The following is an 18277-nucleotide window of genomic DNA, read 5'->3' as shown; positions in this document are numbered from 1 at the left end:
AAAGCAAGTTCATTGTTTTTAGTAATAAAAACCTTTTACAGTATTCACGTTATGCTGTCCAATCTCTGCAGGTGCTGAAGAGAAAATTTTGGAAGAGTTTAAAGAAACACACAATGCAGACTCTCCAGATTTTCAGCTCCAGGCGATGATCCAGGCTGCTGGCAAGCTAGTGCTGATTGACAAGCTGCTGCCAAAACTGAAGGCTGGTGGCCACAGGGTGCTTATCTTTTCCCAGATGGTGCGCTGCTTGGACATACTGGAAGACTACCTCATTCAAAGACGGTGAGGCCACCGCACCATAAGAATAAAAAGGAAATAAAAAATGACCTTTCATGGGGCTCCAAGTGGCTCACCTCAGAGTGACATTCATAATAGAGGGGATGGGGTGGGGAAAAATGTGTCACATCTCTTTTTCAAAACTGTCGATGTACATAGCTGTTATTCTATGTGGTGACTACAGTAGGACTTTGCATACTTTTAATGGCAATTTTGTTTCCCATTTCTTTGATTTGACTAGGGGAAAATGGTTCTTACCTAAAATTAAAATTGTTTGTTATTTGACTGTAAGAGGGGTCAGCAATTTTTAGACTTAAGTTATTTAACTAGGGAGGACATAAAATAAAATTTGATTTTTGAGCATTCAACCAGTTATATCCCAAACTACAATGAAACCTGTTTGCTCTGAAATTATTTCTGATAAATAATATTCAGATGGTGTATATCCCATGTTGTAGTATTCTTTACAAAAAGAAACAAGCGTGCTGTAGCCATGCGGCAGGCCTTCTTGTTAATCCTGACATTTTCTAGGTACCCATACGAAAGGATCGACGGCAGAGTGAGAGGAAATCTCCGCCAGGCAGCTATCGACAGATTCTCCAAACCTGATTCTGATCGGTTTGTTTTCCTCCTGTGTACAAGGGCAGGAGGTTTAGGCATTAATCTTACTGCTGCTGATACCTGCATCATCTTTGATTCCGACTGGAATCCCCAAAATGATCTCCAGGTAAAGATACACAAAAATCGTCCTGATGCCTTTTTTTTTTTTTTTTAAGTTATTCCACTATAAAAAAAAAAAAAAAAAGTTATTCCACTATGATGAAGAATCCCCAGTCAAACCAATAAATTAAAGTTGTGTAGTCTGGGATCCCTGGGTGGCGCAGCGGTTTGGCGCCTGCCTTTGGCCCAGGGCGCGATCCTGGAGACCCGGGATCGAATCCCACATCAGGCTCCCGGTGCATGGAGCCTGCTTCTCCCTCTGCCTGTGTCTCTGCCTCTCTCTCTCTCTCTCTGTGACTATCATAAATAAATAAAAATTTTAAAAAAATTAAAAAAAAAAATAAAGTTGTGTAGTCACTCGGGTAGCATCCCATGATTGGGCAAATGAACCAAGTGGTAATCAATTTACTAGTAACATAAAAGTAATTTCTTAGTGTATTAACCTTCTGTACTGCACCTCTGCTTATTGGAACGGGTACTCTTATAACTGACACTTGAGTCTTTTCTTTCTTTGGTAACCGTTAATTTCCTTTTTCTTCCAGGCTCAGGCTAGATGTCATAGAATAGGACAGAGCAAATCTGTGAAAATCTACAGGCTGATTACAAGAAATTCTTATGAAAGGGAAATGTTCGACAAGGCTAGTTTGAAGCTCGGCCTGGATAAAGCTGTGCTGCAGTCCATGAGTGGGAGAGAAAACGCTACCAATGGGGTAATCCACACTTGCCTAGACCGTTTGTTTATTCTGGCGCCTTAACTTTATTTAGCTAATAGTAAGAAATTGTCCAGCATTGAATTACTTTTCAACCTCAATATTTTCAGCCTATTTTGTCACATTTTTTTTTTTTATGAGTCAGGTTTATCCTCCTTGAGTCCAATGAAGCATTTGTGTCATCTACAAACATTTCAGTTCTGAATTATTTAAAATATCTCTCTAAAACAGGTACAACAACTTTCTAAGAAAGAAATAGAAGATCTGCTACGGAAAGGGGCCTATGGTGCACTCATGGATGAGGAGGATGAAGGGTCTAAATTCTGTGAAGAAGATATTGATCAGATTCTCCTGCGGCGAACCCACACTATCACCATTGAGTCTGAAGGGAAAGGCTCCACATTTGCTAAGGTGCGAATTGATCTGAAGAGACAGGCTTTCTGTAGAATCATAATAGAGTTCACCTAAAGCAGGATCTTATAAAGTGCCCCTAAGGTGCATATGTAACATTTGTTCTTTAATTAAGAATTAAGAGGGTAATTTTGACATCTCTGTGGAGCTGCTGATGCATAGAAGATTCTTTGTGTGCATTTTGGGTTCCCTTCTCTGTATATGGCCCTGGTAGTCACCCTCACCTTGACCTCATATCTGCTTCCTCTGTCCTTGATCCCACCCTCTCCACTTCTGGAGCTCCTGCTCTGACATAATTTTGTTTCCTGAGATCCTGACATAGCCTATAAGAACAGTTGAGTCACTCCTATCAAAAAAGCCTCTCATCTCATGTTGCCCTCCAGCTACAGCTCTATAACCCTTCTTTCATAGCTAAAATCCACATGAATGTTATTTGTACTAGCTGTCCCCACCACCTGCCTTTCTGCTAATTTTTCAACTTCCAGCTTGCATCCCTCCCCCACCCTGTCATTAGACCAGCTCTGGTGAAGGTCACCACCCAGCCTTCCTTCCCGCTACTTGACTGAGAGCACCTTCTGAGGCTTCCCCTGTGCATAGTTCCACCTATCCACACCCAGGCCCCCTTTACACCTTTATTTTTAACAGCTTTATTGAAATGTAATTCACTTGGCATAAAATTCACCGATTTTAAATGTATGATTCAGTGCCTTTACCAAATTTGCAGACTTGTGCAGCCATTACCACATCTAAATCTAGAGTGTTTCAATCGCCCCAGAACCTCTTGCCCATTAGCAACCAGCCTCTCCCTCCTCCCCTCCCCTTGCCCCTCCCCTGCCAAGTCCTTGGCAACCACTAATCTCCTTTCTCTAGATTTGCCTACTCTGGACATTTTACAAAACAGAATCATATAACATGTGGTCTTTTGTGTCTGGCTTCCTTCACTCAGCATAGTGTTTTTGAGATTCATCTGTGTTGTAGCATGTGTCAGTTCCCTTGTTCTGCTGAACGTCGTTCTGTTATATAGATGTACCTCTGTTAGCAGTTGATAATGGGCATTGGGGTTGTTTATCCATTCACTAGCTGGTAATGAAATTTGGGTTGTCTCTATTTTGGAGTTACTGTGAATAACATTGTTTCAAAAATTTATGAACAGGTTTTTATGTGGAAGTATCTTTTCATTTCTCTCATGTATCTACTATAAATAGAATTGCTGGGTCATATGTTAACTCCAGGTTTAACACTTTGAGGAACTGACAGACTGTTTTTTGGTGATTGTACCATTTTCTCTTTACACCAACAGTGATTTAGGGTTCCGGTTTCTCCATATCCTCACCAACACTTTTTATTTTCTGATTATAGCCATATTAGTGTGAAGTGATCACTCACTCTAGTTTGATCTGCCTTCTCTGATGCTATTGAGCATCTTTTCATGTGCTTGTTGACCAATTTGTATATCATTTTTGGTAAAATGTCTGTACAGATCTTTTATTCACCTTTTGAGTTACTTGGCTTTTATTATTGAATATTAAGAATTCTTTAAAAATTCTGGATAGAAGTTTCTCATTAGGCAATACGATTTGCAAGTATTTTCTCCCAGGTATTTTCTCCCAGTCTTTTCTTAATGGTTTTTAGTTTCAATGAAGTCCAGTTTACCCATTTTTTCTTTTATTGTTCACGCTTTTGATATGTCGTCTAACCTAACTTCACAATGATTTGCTCTTTCCTTCTGCGAGTTTTATAGTTTTTGCCCTTACATTTCGCCCTTACATTTACATTCACCCTGTGATCTCTTTTGAGTGAACTTTTGCCTGTGGTGTGAGATAGGGGCCTGTCTCCTTCCCTTTGCTTATGGACATCCAGTTGTCCCAGCTACTCCAGTCTTGGAAGGTTCCCTCTTCTGGGCTCTGTGCTGGACCTTCTCTCTCATGTCTTTCAGCCTCTTTCCCGGTTCTGTTGTCTGTCCTCACAGGTACTTCAGATTCAGTTAGTGCAAAAGCAGATTCCTCACGCCTGTCTCTCCACCCTCTGTGTGTGTGCATTTTCAACTCACACCCCCGGTTACTTCGCCTGACTAATGCTGTTCATATGCCAAGTTGGCTACAGAGGTTTTTCTTGGCCACTGCCGCCTCCCACCACCACCCCAATCCCCCCACTTCCTCCACCTATTTTATATGCTTCACATCCACCCAGATTCTAACTGCTTTCATTTTACTTTTTAAAGAGTAAACATTTCTGGACTGTCTCCTTTTCTCCACTTCTGTGGAGCCATTTTCAGTCTATAGAGCTGCTTCCTCTGTAAACCACTGCAGTAGCCTCCCATGTCCCAGGACATCAGTATGAGCTCTTAAACAGGTGGCTTTGGATGTGATTGTGTCCATCTTGAGATGATTTCCATTTTGAAAGAGTCCACTGCTATCTCAGGATAGAGTTCCGGCCTCATTAACAGGACATGCAAGGCCCTGCATGACCTGGTTTCCGTCTGCCTCGCCAGCTTGACCTTTAGCTGCTCTCCCCTGACTACTCTTATCACCAGCCACATGACACAATTGCATTTCTTTTCTTCTGAGCCTTTGCACATGCTCTGTCACAAACATTTCCACATACTTTCCTGTTCTAGCCTGGCCCAGGAATTATATTCTGGGGACCCTCTTCTTTCTTCCCAGCAATGCCGTTGCTACATCCCTTCATGAACCTGGTCCCTCCTGTGGATAACTGTCGTACCTATATGTACCATTGTCACCCGTCACCGAATATGCTGTACTGTCATCTTTCACTTCCTGATCTATTTAAACCCCTGGACAGAGAGCTACCTGAGGGATGGTAGCTCTTTCATCCTAGCCCACCGACTGCAGCATCTGGCACACAGTGCAGGAAGGCATACGTGTTTGGCTGAATGAGTAAATGAAAGCTACTTTGCATTTTGCCTCCGAGAAAAGCATCTCAAAGTAATGCATATTTTTTCTCCTTTAGGCCAGTTTTGTTGCATCTGGAAATAGAACAGATATTTCCTTGGATGATCCAAATTTCTGGCAAAAGTGGGCTAAGAAGGCTGAATTGGATATTGATGCCTTAAATGGGAGGGTGAGTGAGAGGTTCCCATTCAAAGCCCTATCTAATCTAACCCAAGGGATGCTTTTTTAGAAGTTTCAGATTTATCTGCTATCTTTTTTAGAACAACCTGGTTATTGACACTCCAAGAGTGAGGAAGCAAACCAGGCTATACAGTGCAGTGAAGGAAGACGAGCTGATGGAATTTTCAGACTTGGAAAGTGATTCTGAAGAGAAGCCTTGCACAAAGCCGAGGCGGCCCCAGGACAGGTCCCAGGGCTACGCGAGGAGTGAGTGCTTTAGAGTTGAGAAGAATCTGCTCGTCTATGGGTAAGTCAGGCTCACATGAAAAACAGAATTTTATTTTAAATACTAGAACTCTAATCAGCGTAGAAAAAATCGTGTTTGTGTTTGGATTTCTGTGATTCCCTATAGTGCAGTCAAGCAAATGACTTTGCAGCAACTTTGATAGGGCCCAGGGCTGATCGGTCAAAGTGGTCACAAGTCATTCATATCCTCGTGGATTTGAGGGAGCACGAGTTTGTCCCTTAAAGAATTATGTCAGATCCAAATTTACTTGTTGGTGACTAATAACTCAGAACAAAGTCTCAAAATTACAAAACCTTTTCCTACTTTAGCTTCTTCGCATAAAATTTTCAACTGTGGTGGTCTTTTAGTATTTCTCTGCTATAAAGAGTTGTTAAAGGCAATCATCTCAGTTATAAGGCTCTTCTAACTCATCTGAAACATTAATGGATGGTTATTTCAACTCTGAGTTGTACTTCTGCTGGACAACATGTCTCTGAAAGGCAGGATCCATATCTAATTCATCTCTGAGTCTTTGCTTTGAATGATGCTTTGAATGATGGCAATGTGCTCACTAAAATATCTGAATCTGCAAATAAGAATTCTCTGGCATTTTATGGGACTGCAGGCAAGCTCTATTCAAATAAAAAAACTACCACCAAAATGCCATTTCTGTAGATCTGATGATATCCTGCTTTTGATTATTTCTTGCAGTGGATTGATTATCAGTAGTTTCAGAGTAAATATATATGTCCTGTTAACATGGCACACAGAGCTCTGATCTGGCTCTCATCTGTCCTGTTGGTCCTTTCTGTGGGTGGCCCAGGCCTCTGTTGGGACAGCCCACTTCATTTCCTTCAGTGTGCCATGCTCTGCCTCAGGTCTTATCTCTGTCATTCTACAAGTTCTTCCACTGCCTAGAGCGGCACCCCACTCCCACCCCCCTACCCCCCCATCGCACAGACTTGATCTGCCCAACAGCTCCTGTCGTTGACATCCAGCACAGGCATCTCCTCGGCACTCTACCAGAGAGTCTGGCTTGCACGTTCCATCACACTCATCACGTTGTTTTTTGTTTTTTTTTTTTTTCTCATCACATTGTTTTATGACTAAGAGTAGCAGGCGCTCCTGCTGGAGCCCCAGTTAGAGCTCCAGGAAGCCCAGGACTCTTTTCTCTATGTCCTCAGGGAAGAGTGCAATGCCAGCAGATACATTGAGTGCCAGATCAGTGATTTTTTTATGGAATAAATGAAGTTCAACTGAAGCCCATTCTATATCTCAGCTGATTATCTATAAGAATCTAGACAATTCTTTCCTGTCTGTTCTTATGTGGTGGACAGACACCTGAGCCTTTTGCTAATTTGCACCAGCTTGGATGTTTCAAGCCAACGATCACAGTTGAGAATTTTTCTGGTTCCTTTAGGAATGGAACACATCAATAATTCCTAAAGCTAAGAAGTATACATAAAGCACAGTGTCTTTCCCTCCCCTGGGCATTACTCTGTAGGAAACCCCTATTGGAGGCGGGGCACTGTGCTAGGATACTCAAGAAACCTGGGAGTAGGACATCACGGCCCCTGCCTCAAGGCAGGTGAACAAACAAAAGTGGCGGGAAACCGTGATGGTGCCATGGCCAGGAAGACTGTGCAGATGGAGGGGAAAAGCATGTCGCTCCTTTAAGACACAGCTCTGGTATCATTCCCCCACTTTTGACCTTCGGGGAATATACAAGAAGGAATTCCACAGACAGCGATGTGACTTGATAGGTGGACATTGTGGGTTAGTCCATGTAGGAGAGAGAGTTGGGTGCTGGGCAGGGAGGAGAGAGTTCCAGGCAGAGAGAACATTGTGTCGAAAGGCCTGAAGTTGAGGACTGGCCCTGGAGGGTGAGGAACTGAGAATTCATAGAGGCCAGAGAGGACCCGGCCAGGGCTGGGACCACAGCCAAGGTGGCCCTCGCCGTGCACAGCCCTGGGCCCCTGAGGAAGATAGGAGAGAGGCTGGCTTCCATCCTGAGATGTGGCCTGGAGGAGACACAGTGCAGACAGCATCTATCCATCTGTTGTGTGCTCTCACGCCACGGCACCTGGATCAAAGAGCACAACACTGTTTCTGCCCGGTATTATAACCCCAAGTAGACTATTAGGGTTCAGTGGTGTGCTATTTCATTCTGTGTGCAGTCCTTCCTCCTGTCCATTTAACACAAGGGCCTGAGAGTTGGCTAAACGTGCTGTCCATGAATGCTCTTGTACTTGGGAACCAGCGCGCCCTGTTTCAGAAAGGAAACTCAAGCCAGTTCAGTCTTTCACTGGTTATCACGGTATCCCTGTGAGGTAGAGTGAAACTAACCATTCCCCCTCAGCATCATGTCCTAGACTTGGGTCGCCACACATGGCAAATAGCTGGTCCTCATTGGAGCACACCAGCCAAGTGGCAGCATGAGGCCAAGTGGACAGAGTTCTCCTCACCCAGGGTTGTGGCTGCCACCCAAATCTCCCAGGAGAGCCTGTGGTAGCCCCATGGGCAGGACTTCGGTGATGCTCTGCTCCAGGCAACCAGCTAGGGCCCTGCTCCGCCACCAGTGTGTTTGACTCGGGTTTCCTGAAGTACTTTCCCATCACCAGCTGTCAATTATGGCCAGTTTTGTTTTAAGTGCTGCCAGTTTGACCCAAGATTCCCTAACTCTGCTACCTGACTCAGAATGAAGCCCCAAATCTGAACTGAAAGGCATCCTCTTACATGCTGAATATTTGCTTTGCAGTTGGGGACGGTGGACAGATATCCTTTCCCATGGGCGCTACAAGCGTCAGCTCACTGAGCAAGACGTGGAAACCATCTGCAGGACCATCCTTGTGTACTGTCTCAATCACTACAAGGGGGATGAGAATATAAAAAGCTTCATCTGGGATTTGATCACACCCACGGCTGATGGCCAGACGCGAGCCTTGGTCAATCACTCTGGTAGGTCTGCTTCCTGCTGTCTGTAATTGGGCTTATAAAAAAACTTCTATTATTATTGTTATTGTTATTATAACTCTGATTCTAGGTTTATCAGCCCCAGTGCCACGGGGAAGGAAAGGAAAGAAGGTAAAAGCCCAGAGCACACATCCAGTGGTGCAGGATGCCGACTGGCTGGCTGGCTGCAACCCGGACGCCTTGTTCCAGGAGGACAGCTACAAGAAACACCTAAAGCACCACTGTAATAAGTACGTCTTGAAAGGATGTATACAGTTGACCATTAAACTGTAGTTCCTGGTTTTGTACAGCTTTAGTGTTTTCCTTGAAACATGATGCCAGCTCACGTGATGGCATACCTTTAGATGACGGATTCTTTTTTTTTTTTAAATACTAGTAGATACATAGCGCAGTCTGCCCATTTTAACCATTTGTAAGTATGTGACTCATTGGTATTAATTATATTCAAAATGCAGTGTACCCATCAGCACTCTTGTTACCCCAAACCATTTCAGTGACCCCAGTGTAAATTTTGCACCTATTAGACAGCAGCTTGCCCCCACCTCCTTCGCCGCCCTCCCTGCCCAAGACCCTGGCAAATACCATTCTTTCTGCCTCTACAAATTTGCCTATTCTAGGCACCTTGTAAGTGGAATCACAGAATATATATATATATATGTCTTTATAGGTCTGGTTGACTTCACCTAGCATAATGTTTCTGAGATTCATCCATGTTGTAGCCGTACCAGCACTTTTTTCCTTTTTTGTGGCCGAATAATACTCCATTGTACATGTAGACCACATTTTGTTTATCCATTCGTCCGTCGATGAGCACTGGAGTTGATGGACGCCTTTTGGCTATTGTGAGCAATGCTGCTGTAAATGTTGCAGATAACTAATTGTAACCAAGAGGTGTTATACTAGATCTGTATTTATTTCGTGGCTTGGAGCTTTGTTAACTATCTTTGTATTAAACTAACATCTGCATGTGGCAGTTCTTCTTCCCTTGCTGTGAACATGTATTTTTGAGAATCAGTACACTAGCCAGCACTGAACAGCTCCACCACTTGTAGCTTTGTGAGGCCTTCGGCAAATTCCGTAGCCTCTTTAAGACTCACTTTCCTTGTTAACCACACAGAGCTCTACAACAAGATCTCAACTAGATACAGCCAGAGTATAAATAAATGTGTATTTCTCTAAAAAGTAGCAACAAAAGTCAGAGCACATAATAACTGGCAGTGTGCCAAATACTTCACATGCATTATCTGTGTGACTTGTCTAAGGTAAGTAGTGTTCTTTCTCCCCATTTACCTGACAAGCAATTGGAGACTCTGGTAACTAGTCTCAGCTAGTTAAGGGGCAGAGCCAGATTGGACTTCCAGAATAGATAAGGGCAGTGCCGCCCACCTCAGAAGCCTGCCTTCTCCATGGGGTCATCCCAAGCCTTTCATGGAATATAACTCCTGGCTTGCAGTGATTAATGGTCCTAATCCTTTTTTAAATATGAGAGTGCTTTCAGGGCCTACTTTTGATCGCTATTGCTAGATTTTGACTGACAAATTTTTTCCTTTTTGAGTCTTTAAAACCATTATCTCAAACCATTTTGGTACCTTGGAAACTGTTACTGCTGTGGAATAATAGTTCTCCCTAAAATCCTGCCCCATTTACAGCTCTTAGAAAACTTCTGTTTCCTGTGGTTTATGTGAACTTTGGGTCAATAACCTTCTGAGTTCTGGATTCATACAAACCGGAAGTGAAGTGGTTTGGTGTGGGAAAAATGGCTCCTGTGCCTGGATCCCAGAGTGATGGAGGTGGTAGTTTTAAATTTCCCATTCTAGTGATCCCTGGGTGGCGCAGCGGTTTGGCACCTGCCTTTGGCCCAGGGCGCGATCCTGGACACCCAGGATCGAATCCCACATTGGGCTCCCGGTGCATGGAGCCTGCTTCTCCTTCTGCCTATGTCTTTGCCTCTCTCTCTCTCTGTGTGTGTGTGTGTGTGTGTGACTATCATAAATAAATAAATAAATAATTTTTTTAAAGAAATAAATAAATAAATTTCCCATTCTAACATCAGTAGCACACTTTCATAGAGTACCCTCCCTCATTAGTGTGTGAGATGTAGCTAGTGTGCTCTTTGCCCAGTCTTAGGGAAAGCCTAGCAAGGCTGGCTGTTTCCTCTCTGGGACAAGCAAGTGGTCCAGTTTTCCTAGAAGGTCATGCCCTACGACTTCCTAGGATCTAAAGTGGGGAAATGTAGATGACTGGTAAGAGAAAATGAAACCCAAATCGAGGGACCTCCTAGAAAATAACTGGCTAATTCTCTTCAAAAGTTTCAAGAGACAGAGAAACTACTATGTGTGGTCTTGAACCAGATGCAGGTCCAGAAATAGTCACTAGTGGGATTGCCCATCAAATGTGAATGAGGTTTGGGGACTCGTTAGTAGTCTGGTCTGTCGGGCTTACCAAGTGTGAACTCCTTAGGGTCAGAGCCCACCTCCTGTCTGCTTTGTTATCCTGCTGGTACTATTGAGTTGCCAGTTGCACTGGTTTGAATTTTTTCCTCTAGAAGTAAGGTAATATTCACAGTTAACTCCTAAAGGTCTCCGTGTAACTAAAATTCCTCCCAGAGAAGAAAACTTTGTCTTCTATCAAAAGGGAAAGAAACCATTCAGATCATTGCCACTGTGCTGAGTTTTAGTTTAAAAAAAAAAATAGAGAAAATCCAGCCAAAGGTGGAGGGTACTTCCTTTGGAACTACCCTTTCTGAGCATCCTCTGTCAGGAGATCTGGCCTATAAATTCTTCACTAGCCAGAGAAGAAAAAAAGTACCAGCCGTGGAGGCCCCATACTGTTTTCTTTTGCCAGTTCAGTGTGGCACAGCCAATTTTTAATCTTATCAAAAGAAATTTTTTTTAAATTAAAATGAAATACCCAAAATGACTATATACATTGGAGCTTATTCAGATGTTTGTAGCCTCACACTTTGTCCATCTTGAACAAGTGTTGCTCAAAAGCAGATACCGGTCAGAGAGGAAGGCATATCATGGAGTACCTATTTATGTATGCAAAAGTAGTCTATTTTGATGAAGCTGCCCCTAGTTATCATTTTGACATTTTAAAGGGCACTTGCCACGTCCTGAGACACTGTGAGGTGGTAGTCAGAAGGCCTAATCCCAAGTGGTCCATGCTTGAAGGTGACTCTGTGACCTTGGATACGTCACTGCTTTTCTGTTATCCTCAATTTTCATGTTTGTAAAGTAGTAGCATGCCCCACTTCATTGTAGGATTATTGTGAAGATCAGATGAGCTAGTATACACAAATGTGATGCGTCAGCTATAAAACATCCTGTAAGTGTATGATAGGATCATACCCAGATAGGGAAAAATAGCATTCTGTATTACCATTTACTCACAGTCAAGGAGGTAAGTCTTCAAATATCAGTCCCGAATGCACACCAGGAGCTGTCCAGCAGGAGATGCTAGCTAGACTCAGAGTAGACAGGGGCCTTTGGGATTTACCAGGTGGGCTTTACTGAAAGAATTAAGTTTAAGCCATTGAGGGAATCCAAGTGAGAATGGAAATCTGGTTCCTAGAATTCCATGGGTTTTTAGAAGCTGATTCCTTGAAAATGACTAAGAACATCAATGAATTGGACACATTTTAACCTCTTTTGTATCCTTTTATTATTTTGTAAGCTACAACCTAGGCTTCCAGGTAATATGAACTAGAAGGAATAAATAATATTTAATATTCCTTAAGAGAGAAGACTGAGGATCCACCTCCCCTACCCCACCCCCATCACCATCTTCCTTTCTCGGAAGCAAAGTTGTATAATCTAAAAAACCTGACATTCCATATTGAGGGTTTATTGTAAGGTAGTAAAACCAGATTTTATATCTCGTTTATTCCTACAACTTCTGATGTGCTTCCAAAAATGGTATTAAGGCAGCAGCTGAGGAAATTTTATGAGATAATGAAGCAGAACAGTTACTGAAAGCCATCTGCTCAGTTGTTTACAAACTTGCTTCAATACTTCAGAGGCAATGGTAGGGTACGTGTCTAAACTTCACAAGCTGCACTAGGTAAAACTAAATGAAGTGCGCCCAGGCTGGGCTGAGCTCGGTCCCTCTCTGTGCAGCGTGAGCGGTTGCCAGGCAGGCCTGTTGGAAGCCAGCAGAAAGCACCACACAGAGGTGATTATGTGCCACCATCTGTCACGCTTCAAGCCTACCATACAGCATGGCTAATCAGCCTTGGCAGGATGATGGATGAACAGCAGCAGCTGCCAAAAGCCACTGTTGGCAAACAGTCCTGAAGTTAAGAACTTTTTCCCCCCTCTGTCTTCCTCTCCAGGGTCCTGCTGCGTGTCCGCATGCTGTACTACCTAAGACAAGAAGTTATAGGAGACCAGGCAGATAAGATTTTAGAGGGTGCTGACTCAAGGTTAGTGCAAGCGCATACCATCCCATACCTCCGGGTAATAATCCGAGTGGTCAGAAAACACGGCCGATTGTGTTTCAGAACGACCATAAACCATGAGTAGCACATCTCCTTTTTTGCACCTGGAATGCAATTTCTACCCTGTGAGCGTGGGGATGCAGTGGGAATCTGGAAAAGCTCGTTCCCATGTACGTGGTACAGATAAAAAGGTGTAAACCACATTACTGGTGTTCTGAGGTGACCTTTAAAAGGGGACACTGCTATGAAGTCCATCTCAGGCCATGGTAGGAAGCAACTGGCTTACACCTTTTCTTGTAGCCTTTGCTCATTGCTCTTCATGATAGTCAGATGCATGTTGCAGGAAGGGGACACGTGGGCTGGTGTATCATGTTTGTTGCTACTTAGAATTCTTTTCTAATATCATGTGTATTTTAAATATGACATGAACGGTGTCTTTATAGTGAAGCTGATGTGTGGATACCTGAACCCTTCCATGCTGAAGTCCCCACAGATTGGTGGGATAAGGAAGCAGATAAGTCCCTCCTAATTGGAGTGTTCAAACACGGTAAGTGATGTTTCATGTGACCATATCTTGACTATGTGGCTTCGTTGTTAGAGCTCTTTGCATACCCTTTTCCAAAGTCATAATATTAATGAGGATAGTTCCAAAGGACTCTTGGCTTCTACCATTTTCCTGTACTAAAAATCTAATATGAACTGTAAATATCAGATGCTGTTTTTGAATGTTTGTTGAGTATTTGAGAAGAAAACATTTCTTTCTTGGCTGTAAATAAAACCAAAACCATATTTGTTTTAATAATAGCCAAGTTGTCCTATAGCTCTCCCTAAACTTTGCTTCCAGCACGGCTCCCCTTGCTAGCTCTGCCAACCCGTGTCAAAGTGGACGGTGGGCTTAACCTCTGCTATTAATCTGTACAAGTGCCTCCTGGGCTTTGTTCCAAGCAATATTTCACAAATGTCAGTGCTGAGAACTCACGGCTCCCCTGAGTGGGATGCAGCCTTGTTAACTTTGAAAGGCTGGGGATGCAGAACTGGCATGATATATACAGTGAGCGATTCCTGATTATAATCCCAATTCTCTGGAGGTCGCGGAGGTATTCTCAGCAGCCCAGCCTGACTAAAGGGGAGAATGATGGCTTATAAAACCTTTCATGATTACAGTTTGGCTTGCGGCGCTACAGCAGTTAGGAGCGGTGTGTTGTAGTACACATCCTAATTGAATTGTGCTGTTCTGCCTACGTACTGCAGCCGCGTTTTGTGAGCTCAGCCTAAAAATCATTTTCCCGCAGTGCACTGTTGGGATCTGCCATTTTACATCTAGTCAGCTTGGGCAGTCAAAAAGCAAATTGCAGTTTGAAAACCATAGAGAGAACAGTGTCATCTTGCTGACATGCATCATCCTAAACCTAATAAGACAGGTTCGCTGGCCTTACGTAGACAGGGATTTTCAGCCAGTGGTGTGAGTTCCTCAGGACGGAAGCCATCCACAGGAGGATGGGGTAGGCACAGAGTACCCTACAGAGGTCGTAAAGGAGCGTGAGGAAGCCTTTTAAATGTCAAGCAGAATTAGATCTTGGGGAAAATAGGGTCAAAAATCTTCCTAGGCATCTTGCAGTTATTTTGAACCTGTGTTTCCATTAATGTTTGCGGTCATTTGGATAAAACCTCTCTGAAATGTCACGTGGTTCCCCCCAAAAAACGTGCCCTGTAGTGAGCATTCTGTGGAATACTGGACTAAAACAAGGTTCATAAATGATCATCTCATTTGAGAGCCAAACTTGGTGTATCATGGCAGTGCTATGATTTTGTCAGTGACGGCCCTTTTGCTGTTTCTGTACATGTCCTGTGTGGGCTGGTCGGGATGGCACAGGCTACGAGAAGTACAATTCCATGCGAGCTGACCCTGCACTGTGCTTCCTGGAACGAGTCGGCATGCCCGATGCCAAGGCCATAGCTGCCGAGCAAAGAGGAACAGACATGTTAGCAGATGGTGGTGACGGGTAAGAAGGACATGTAAAAATTGTAATAAACTTTATGTCAGTGTCATCTCTATCAGCAGGGTTCAGTTCTTACACTGCACCACACACTGCATTGTATCCGATTGGAACTTCAGTGATGTTTACCAGTCCAGTTGGCTTCTATACGATAATGATTATTTAAACACGATATATTATCTAGATAGTCTGAAAATTGTTTTTTCCAAGTAATGACACATTCTCTCCCCCCACCCCCACCCCCATTACCCCGCCCCTAACCCAGACCCTTCCCCCGTCCATGGCTGTATGATTTAAATACTGATCAGGTTGCCTTTGATGTCTAACTCAGAATTAAAAGTAGCATCAGGTGGAGGATTAGTCTTTCCCAAGCTGCCCTCCCCCCACCCAATCTCTTGTTTATCTGTACAATTTACACTTTTTTTTTTTTTTAACAATTTCAATATAGGGGAGAATTTGATAGAGAAGATGAAGACCCAGAATATAAACCAACCAGGACACCATTCAAGGATGAAATAGATGTAAGAACTAGAGTATATTGACTTTTACAGCACCATTAAAATATCATCTGCCCGTATTAGACTTGTTAAACTTTATAGATAATGGCCATTTCTTAATAAGATAAAGCAAAATCAAACCCCAAATTATAAAAATTCTGTTTCTTGCTTTCCCTTCAAGGAATTTGCAAATTCTCCTCCAGAAGATAAAGAGGAAGCCATGGACATACGCACGACAGGTAAGGCTCTGTAAAAGCCCACAGAGCGGAGCAAATGTGTGCCGTGCAGGCATAATTCACATACCTGCTCTTCTGCTTCTTTATGACGATGGTATCTTAAAATGTTATTTCTTCTATACTGACTCGTCCCTTTTGTGAACAGTTTTAATTCTTGTTTATTGTGGGTTATGCATTACACTGAATTTCTTTGATGAAATAACTACTTTTTTGGACTGAGATACTTTGTATATATTTATATACCAGTTTGTGGAAAAGTTTAAGCATCTTTAGAAATCTATCTCTTGGGAGTAGGACATTTGCTAGGTATCTAAAACACTGCAAGTTTTTGGAATGCTGACCTCTTCCCTAATGTCAGATGAATAGCTATCAATTATGTGATTATGTTTTATGTTCAAGATTATTATCCTAAGTATGTTACGGGAGAGCATCGTTATAGTATATTTCGTGGCATAAAGTATGTTTCCTTACATAAAACGGCGACGTAAACTTGCTTCTCGAGAACCCCCTAAGGAGTTTAAAAAAAAAAAAAAGTTTGTAAGTTTCATACTAATATTATCCTTTATTTATTTATATTTTTAAAATGAACACTGAGATAACCTTTCCCACACTGTCATCTGAATGTTAATGAGTCATCTTGTTTTGATGGAAAATCCTGTGTATTGCAAGATTGCAGCTACACATTTCAGAAATCTTTTTTTCCACTTCCCCAGGCAAGCCCAGTGAGAGTACTGCTGAGTTAGGCCAACTCTACTGGCCCAACACCTCGACCCTGACTACCCGTCTGCGCCGGCTCATTACTGCCTATCAGCGCAGCTATAAAAGGCAACAAATGAGGCAAGAGGCCCTAATGAAGACTGACCGGCGGAGGCGACGGCCCCGGGAGGAAGTGAGAGCACTAGAAGCAGAAAGGGAAGCTATAATATCTGAGAAACGGCAAAAGTGAGTGTCCTCGGGGTTTTACTCAGCTCCTGGGATGGGCCTCTCTTCTCTGCCCTTCTCGACCAGCCAGAGACAGGAATCACATCCCAGACGCTGATCAGAGGAAGTCTCAGGACATCAAAGCAGCCTGCCTCTCGCCCCCAGAATACATCCCATGTGTTAAGTTTAGGGGAAAAGAGAAGAAGAATGAATAAGCGTTAAGCCTGTTTGCTCAAGTGCAGTTGAAGCTAATGTCTCCTTGCTCCTAGGTGGACAAGAAGAGAAGAGGCTGACTTTTACCGTGTGGTTTCTACTTTTGGAGTTATTTTCGACCCCATGAAACAGCAGTTTGACTGGAACCAATTTCGAGCCTTTGCCAGACTCGACAAGAAGTCCGATGAGAGTTTGGAGAAGTACTTCAGTTGTTTTGTAGCCATGTGTAGGCGAGTGTGTCGAATGCCCACTAAGCCAGATGATGGTAAGTGCTTTTCGTAACAGAAATTCTATAGTAAAAGGCCAAATAAAGTGAGAAATAGAGGGTGAGCAGTTTAAAGCAATACTTAGGGTTCTTTCAAGTGAATACAATTGTTTTCATATTGTCGATTGTTAACAGAACCACCTGACCTCTCCTCCATGATTGAACCAATCACAGAAGAGCGTGCCTCCAGAACACTCTACCGCATTGAGCTGCTACGGAAAATCCGCGAGCAGGTGCTCCATCACCCTCAGCTGGGGGAGAGGCTGAAGCTCTGCCAGCCGAGTTTGGATTTGCCAGAGTGGTGGGAATGTGGGAGGCATGACCGAGACTTGCTGGTCGGTGCTGCTAAACATGGGGTCAGTCGGACGGATTATCACATCCTCAATGACCCCGAGTTGTCGTTCTTGGACGCACACAAAAACTTTGCTCAGAACAGAGGGGCCGGTAACATGTCCTCCCTGGGCCCACTGGCCGTCGGGTTTGGCCAGACTCCTGCTGTCCTCTCATCTGCTCATGTCCAGGAGGAGAAGGCTACAGGACAAAGTGAAGGCAAAGGGGAGGAGTCAGGCAGTGTGGCCACCCAAGAAAAAACTGAGGGGAAGGAGGACGATGAAGAGGTGGATGGCGGGGAGAAGGACAGTAAGCAGGGGTGTGAGGCTGAGGCCGGCTCGGTGAGAAGCGAGCTGAAAGGAATGGAGGTCACTGCAGACACAGGACCCAAGTCCATTTCAGAAAAAGGCTCTGAAGAGGATGAAGAAGAAAAGCTGGAGGATGACGATAAATCAGAGGAGTCTTCCCAGCTTGAAGGTAATGCTGGGCTGCTTGGGCCTCTCTCCCCATCCCACTATGGCAGCTATGCCAGGACCATCCTTCCCCAGCACATGGCAAGGGCTCTTATTTATTTCAAGGGTAATTAGTGTACAGTTACTTCTGTGAATAGGTACTTTCGAGTTATGCTTACATGTATGCTTATGTGTATGAATTTTGAACTACTTAATCGCTCAGAAGACCTGTAACAATTTCCGGATTAAGAATTGGGGTTAATGGGTCACCTGGGTGGCTCAGTGGTTGAGCATCTGCCTTTGGCTCAGATTATGATCCCGGGGTCCTAGGATTGAGTTCCGCATCGGGCTCCCCACAGGGAGCCTGCTTCTCCCTCTGTCTATGTCTCTGCCTCTCTATCTCTCATGAATAAACAAATAAAATCTAAAAAAAAAAAAAAAAAAAAAGAGTTAACTTTGTAGTAGCAGTGTATTAAGAATT

At 43.5% G+C, this 18277-nt stretch overlaps 1 protein-coding gene across 4 annotated transcripts in view; it reads left to right on the top strand.

Moving 5' to 3' along the window:
* CHD7 (chromodomain helicase DNA binding protein 7) overlaps positions 1–18277 on the top strand; it is a 191636-nt gene that overhangs the window by 160744 nt on the left and 12615 nt on the right. For all 4 annotated transcript variants that reach the window (XM_041768871.1, XM_041768870.1, XM_041768868.1 and 1 more), the window contains exons 16-31: positions 72–282; positions 808–1003; positions 1539–1706; positions 1938–2117; positions 5088–5198; positions 5290–5495; positions 8233–8432; positions 8518–8677; positions 12781–12870; positions 13329–13432; positions 14759–14888; positions 15331–15403; positions 15561–15618; positions 16329–16557; positions 16806–17014; positions 17150–17821. In XM_041768871.1, the coding sequence (XP_041624805.1) occupies positions 72–282; positions 808–1003; positions 1539–1706; positions 1938–2117; positions 5088–5198; positions 5290–5495; positions 8233–8432; positions 8518–8677; positions 12781–12870; positions 13329–13432; positions 14759–14888; positions 15331–15403; positions 15561–15618; positions 16329–16557; positions 16806–17014; positions 17150–17821 (2997 nt within the window). The remainder of the gene's footprint in view (positions 1–71; positions 283–807; positions 1004–1538; positions 1707–1937; positions 2118–5087; positions 5199–5289; positions 5496–8232; positions 8433–8517; positions 8678–12780; positions 12871–13328; positions 13433–14758; positions 14889–15330; positions 15404–15560; positions 15619–16328; positions 16558–16805; positions 17015–17149; positions 17822–18277) is intronic.

This window comes from Vulpes lagopus, chromosome 9 (assembly GCF_018345385.1).
Source record: "Vulpes lagopus strain Blue_001 chromosome 9, ASM1834538v1, whole genome shotgun sequence".
Lineage (NCBI taxonomy): Eukaryota > Metazoa > Chordata > Mammalia > Carnivora > Canidae > Vulpes > Vulpes lagopus.
Note: the sequence above shows the minus strand (reverse complement) of the source record. Positions and strands in the feature narration are given on the sequence as shown.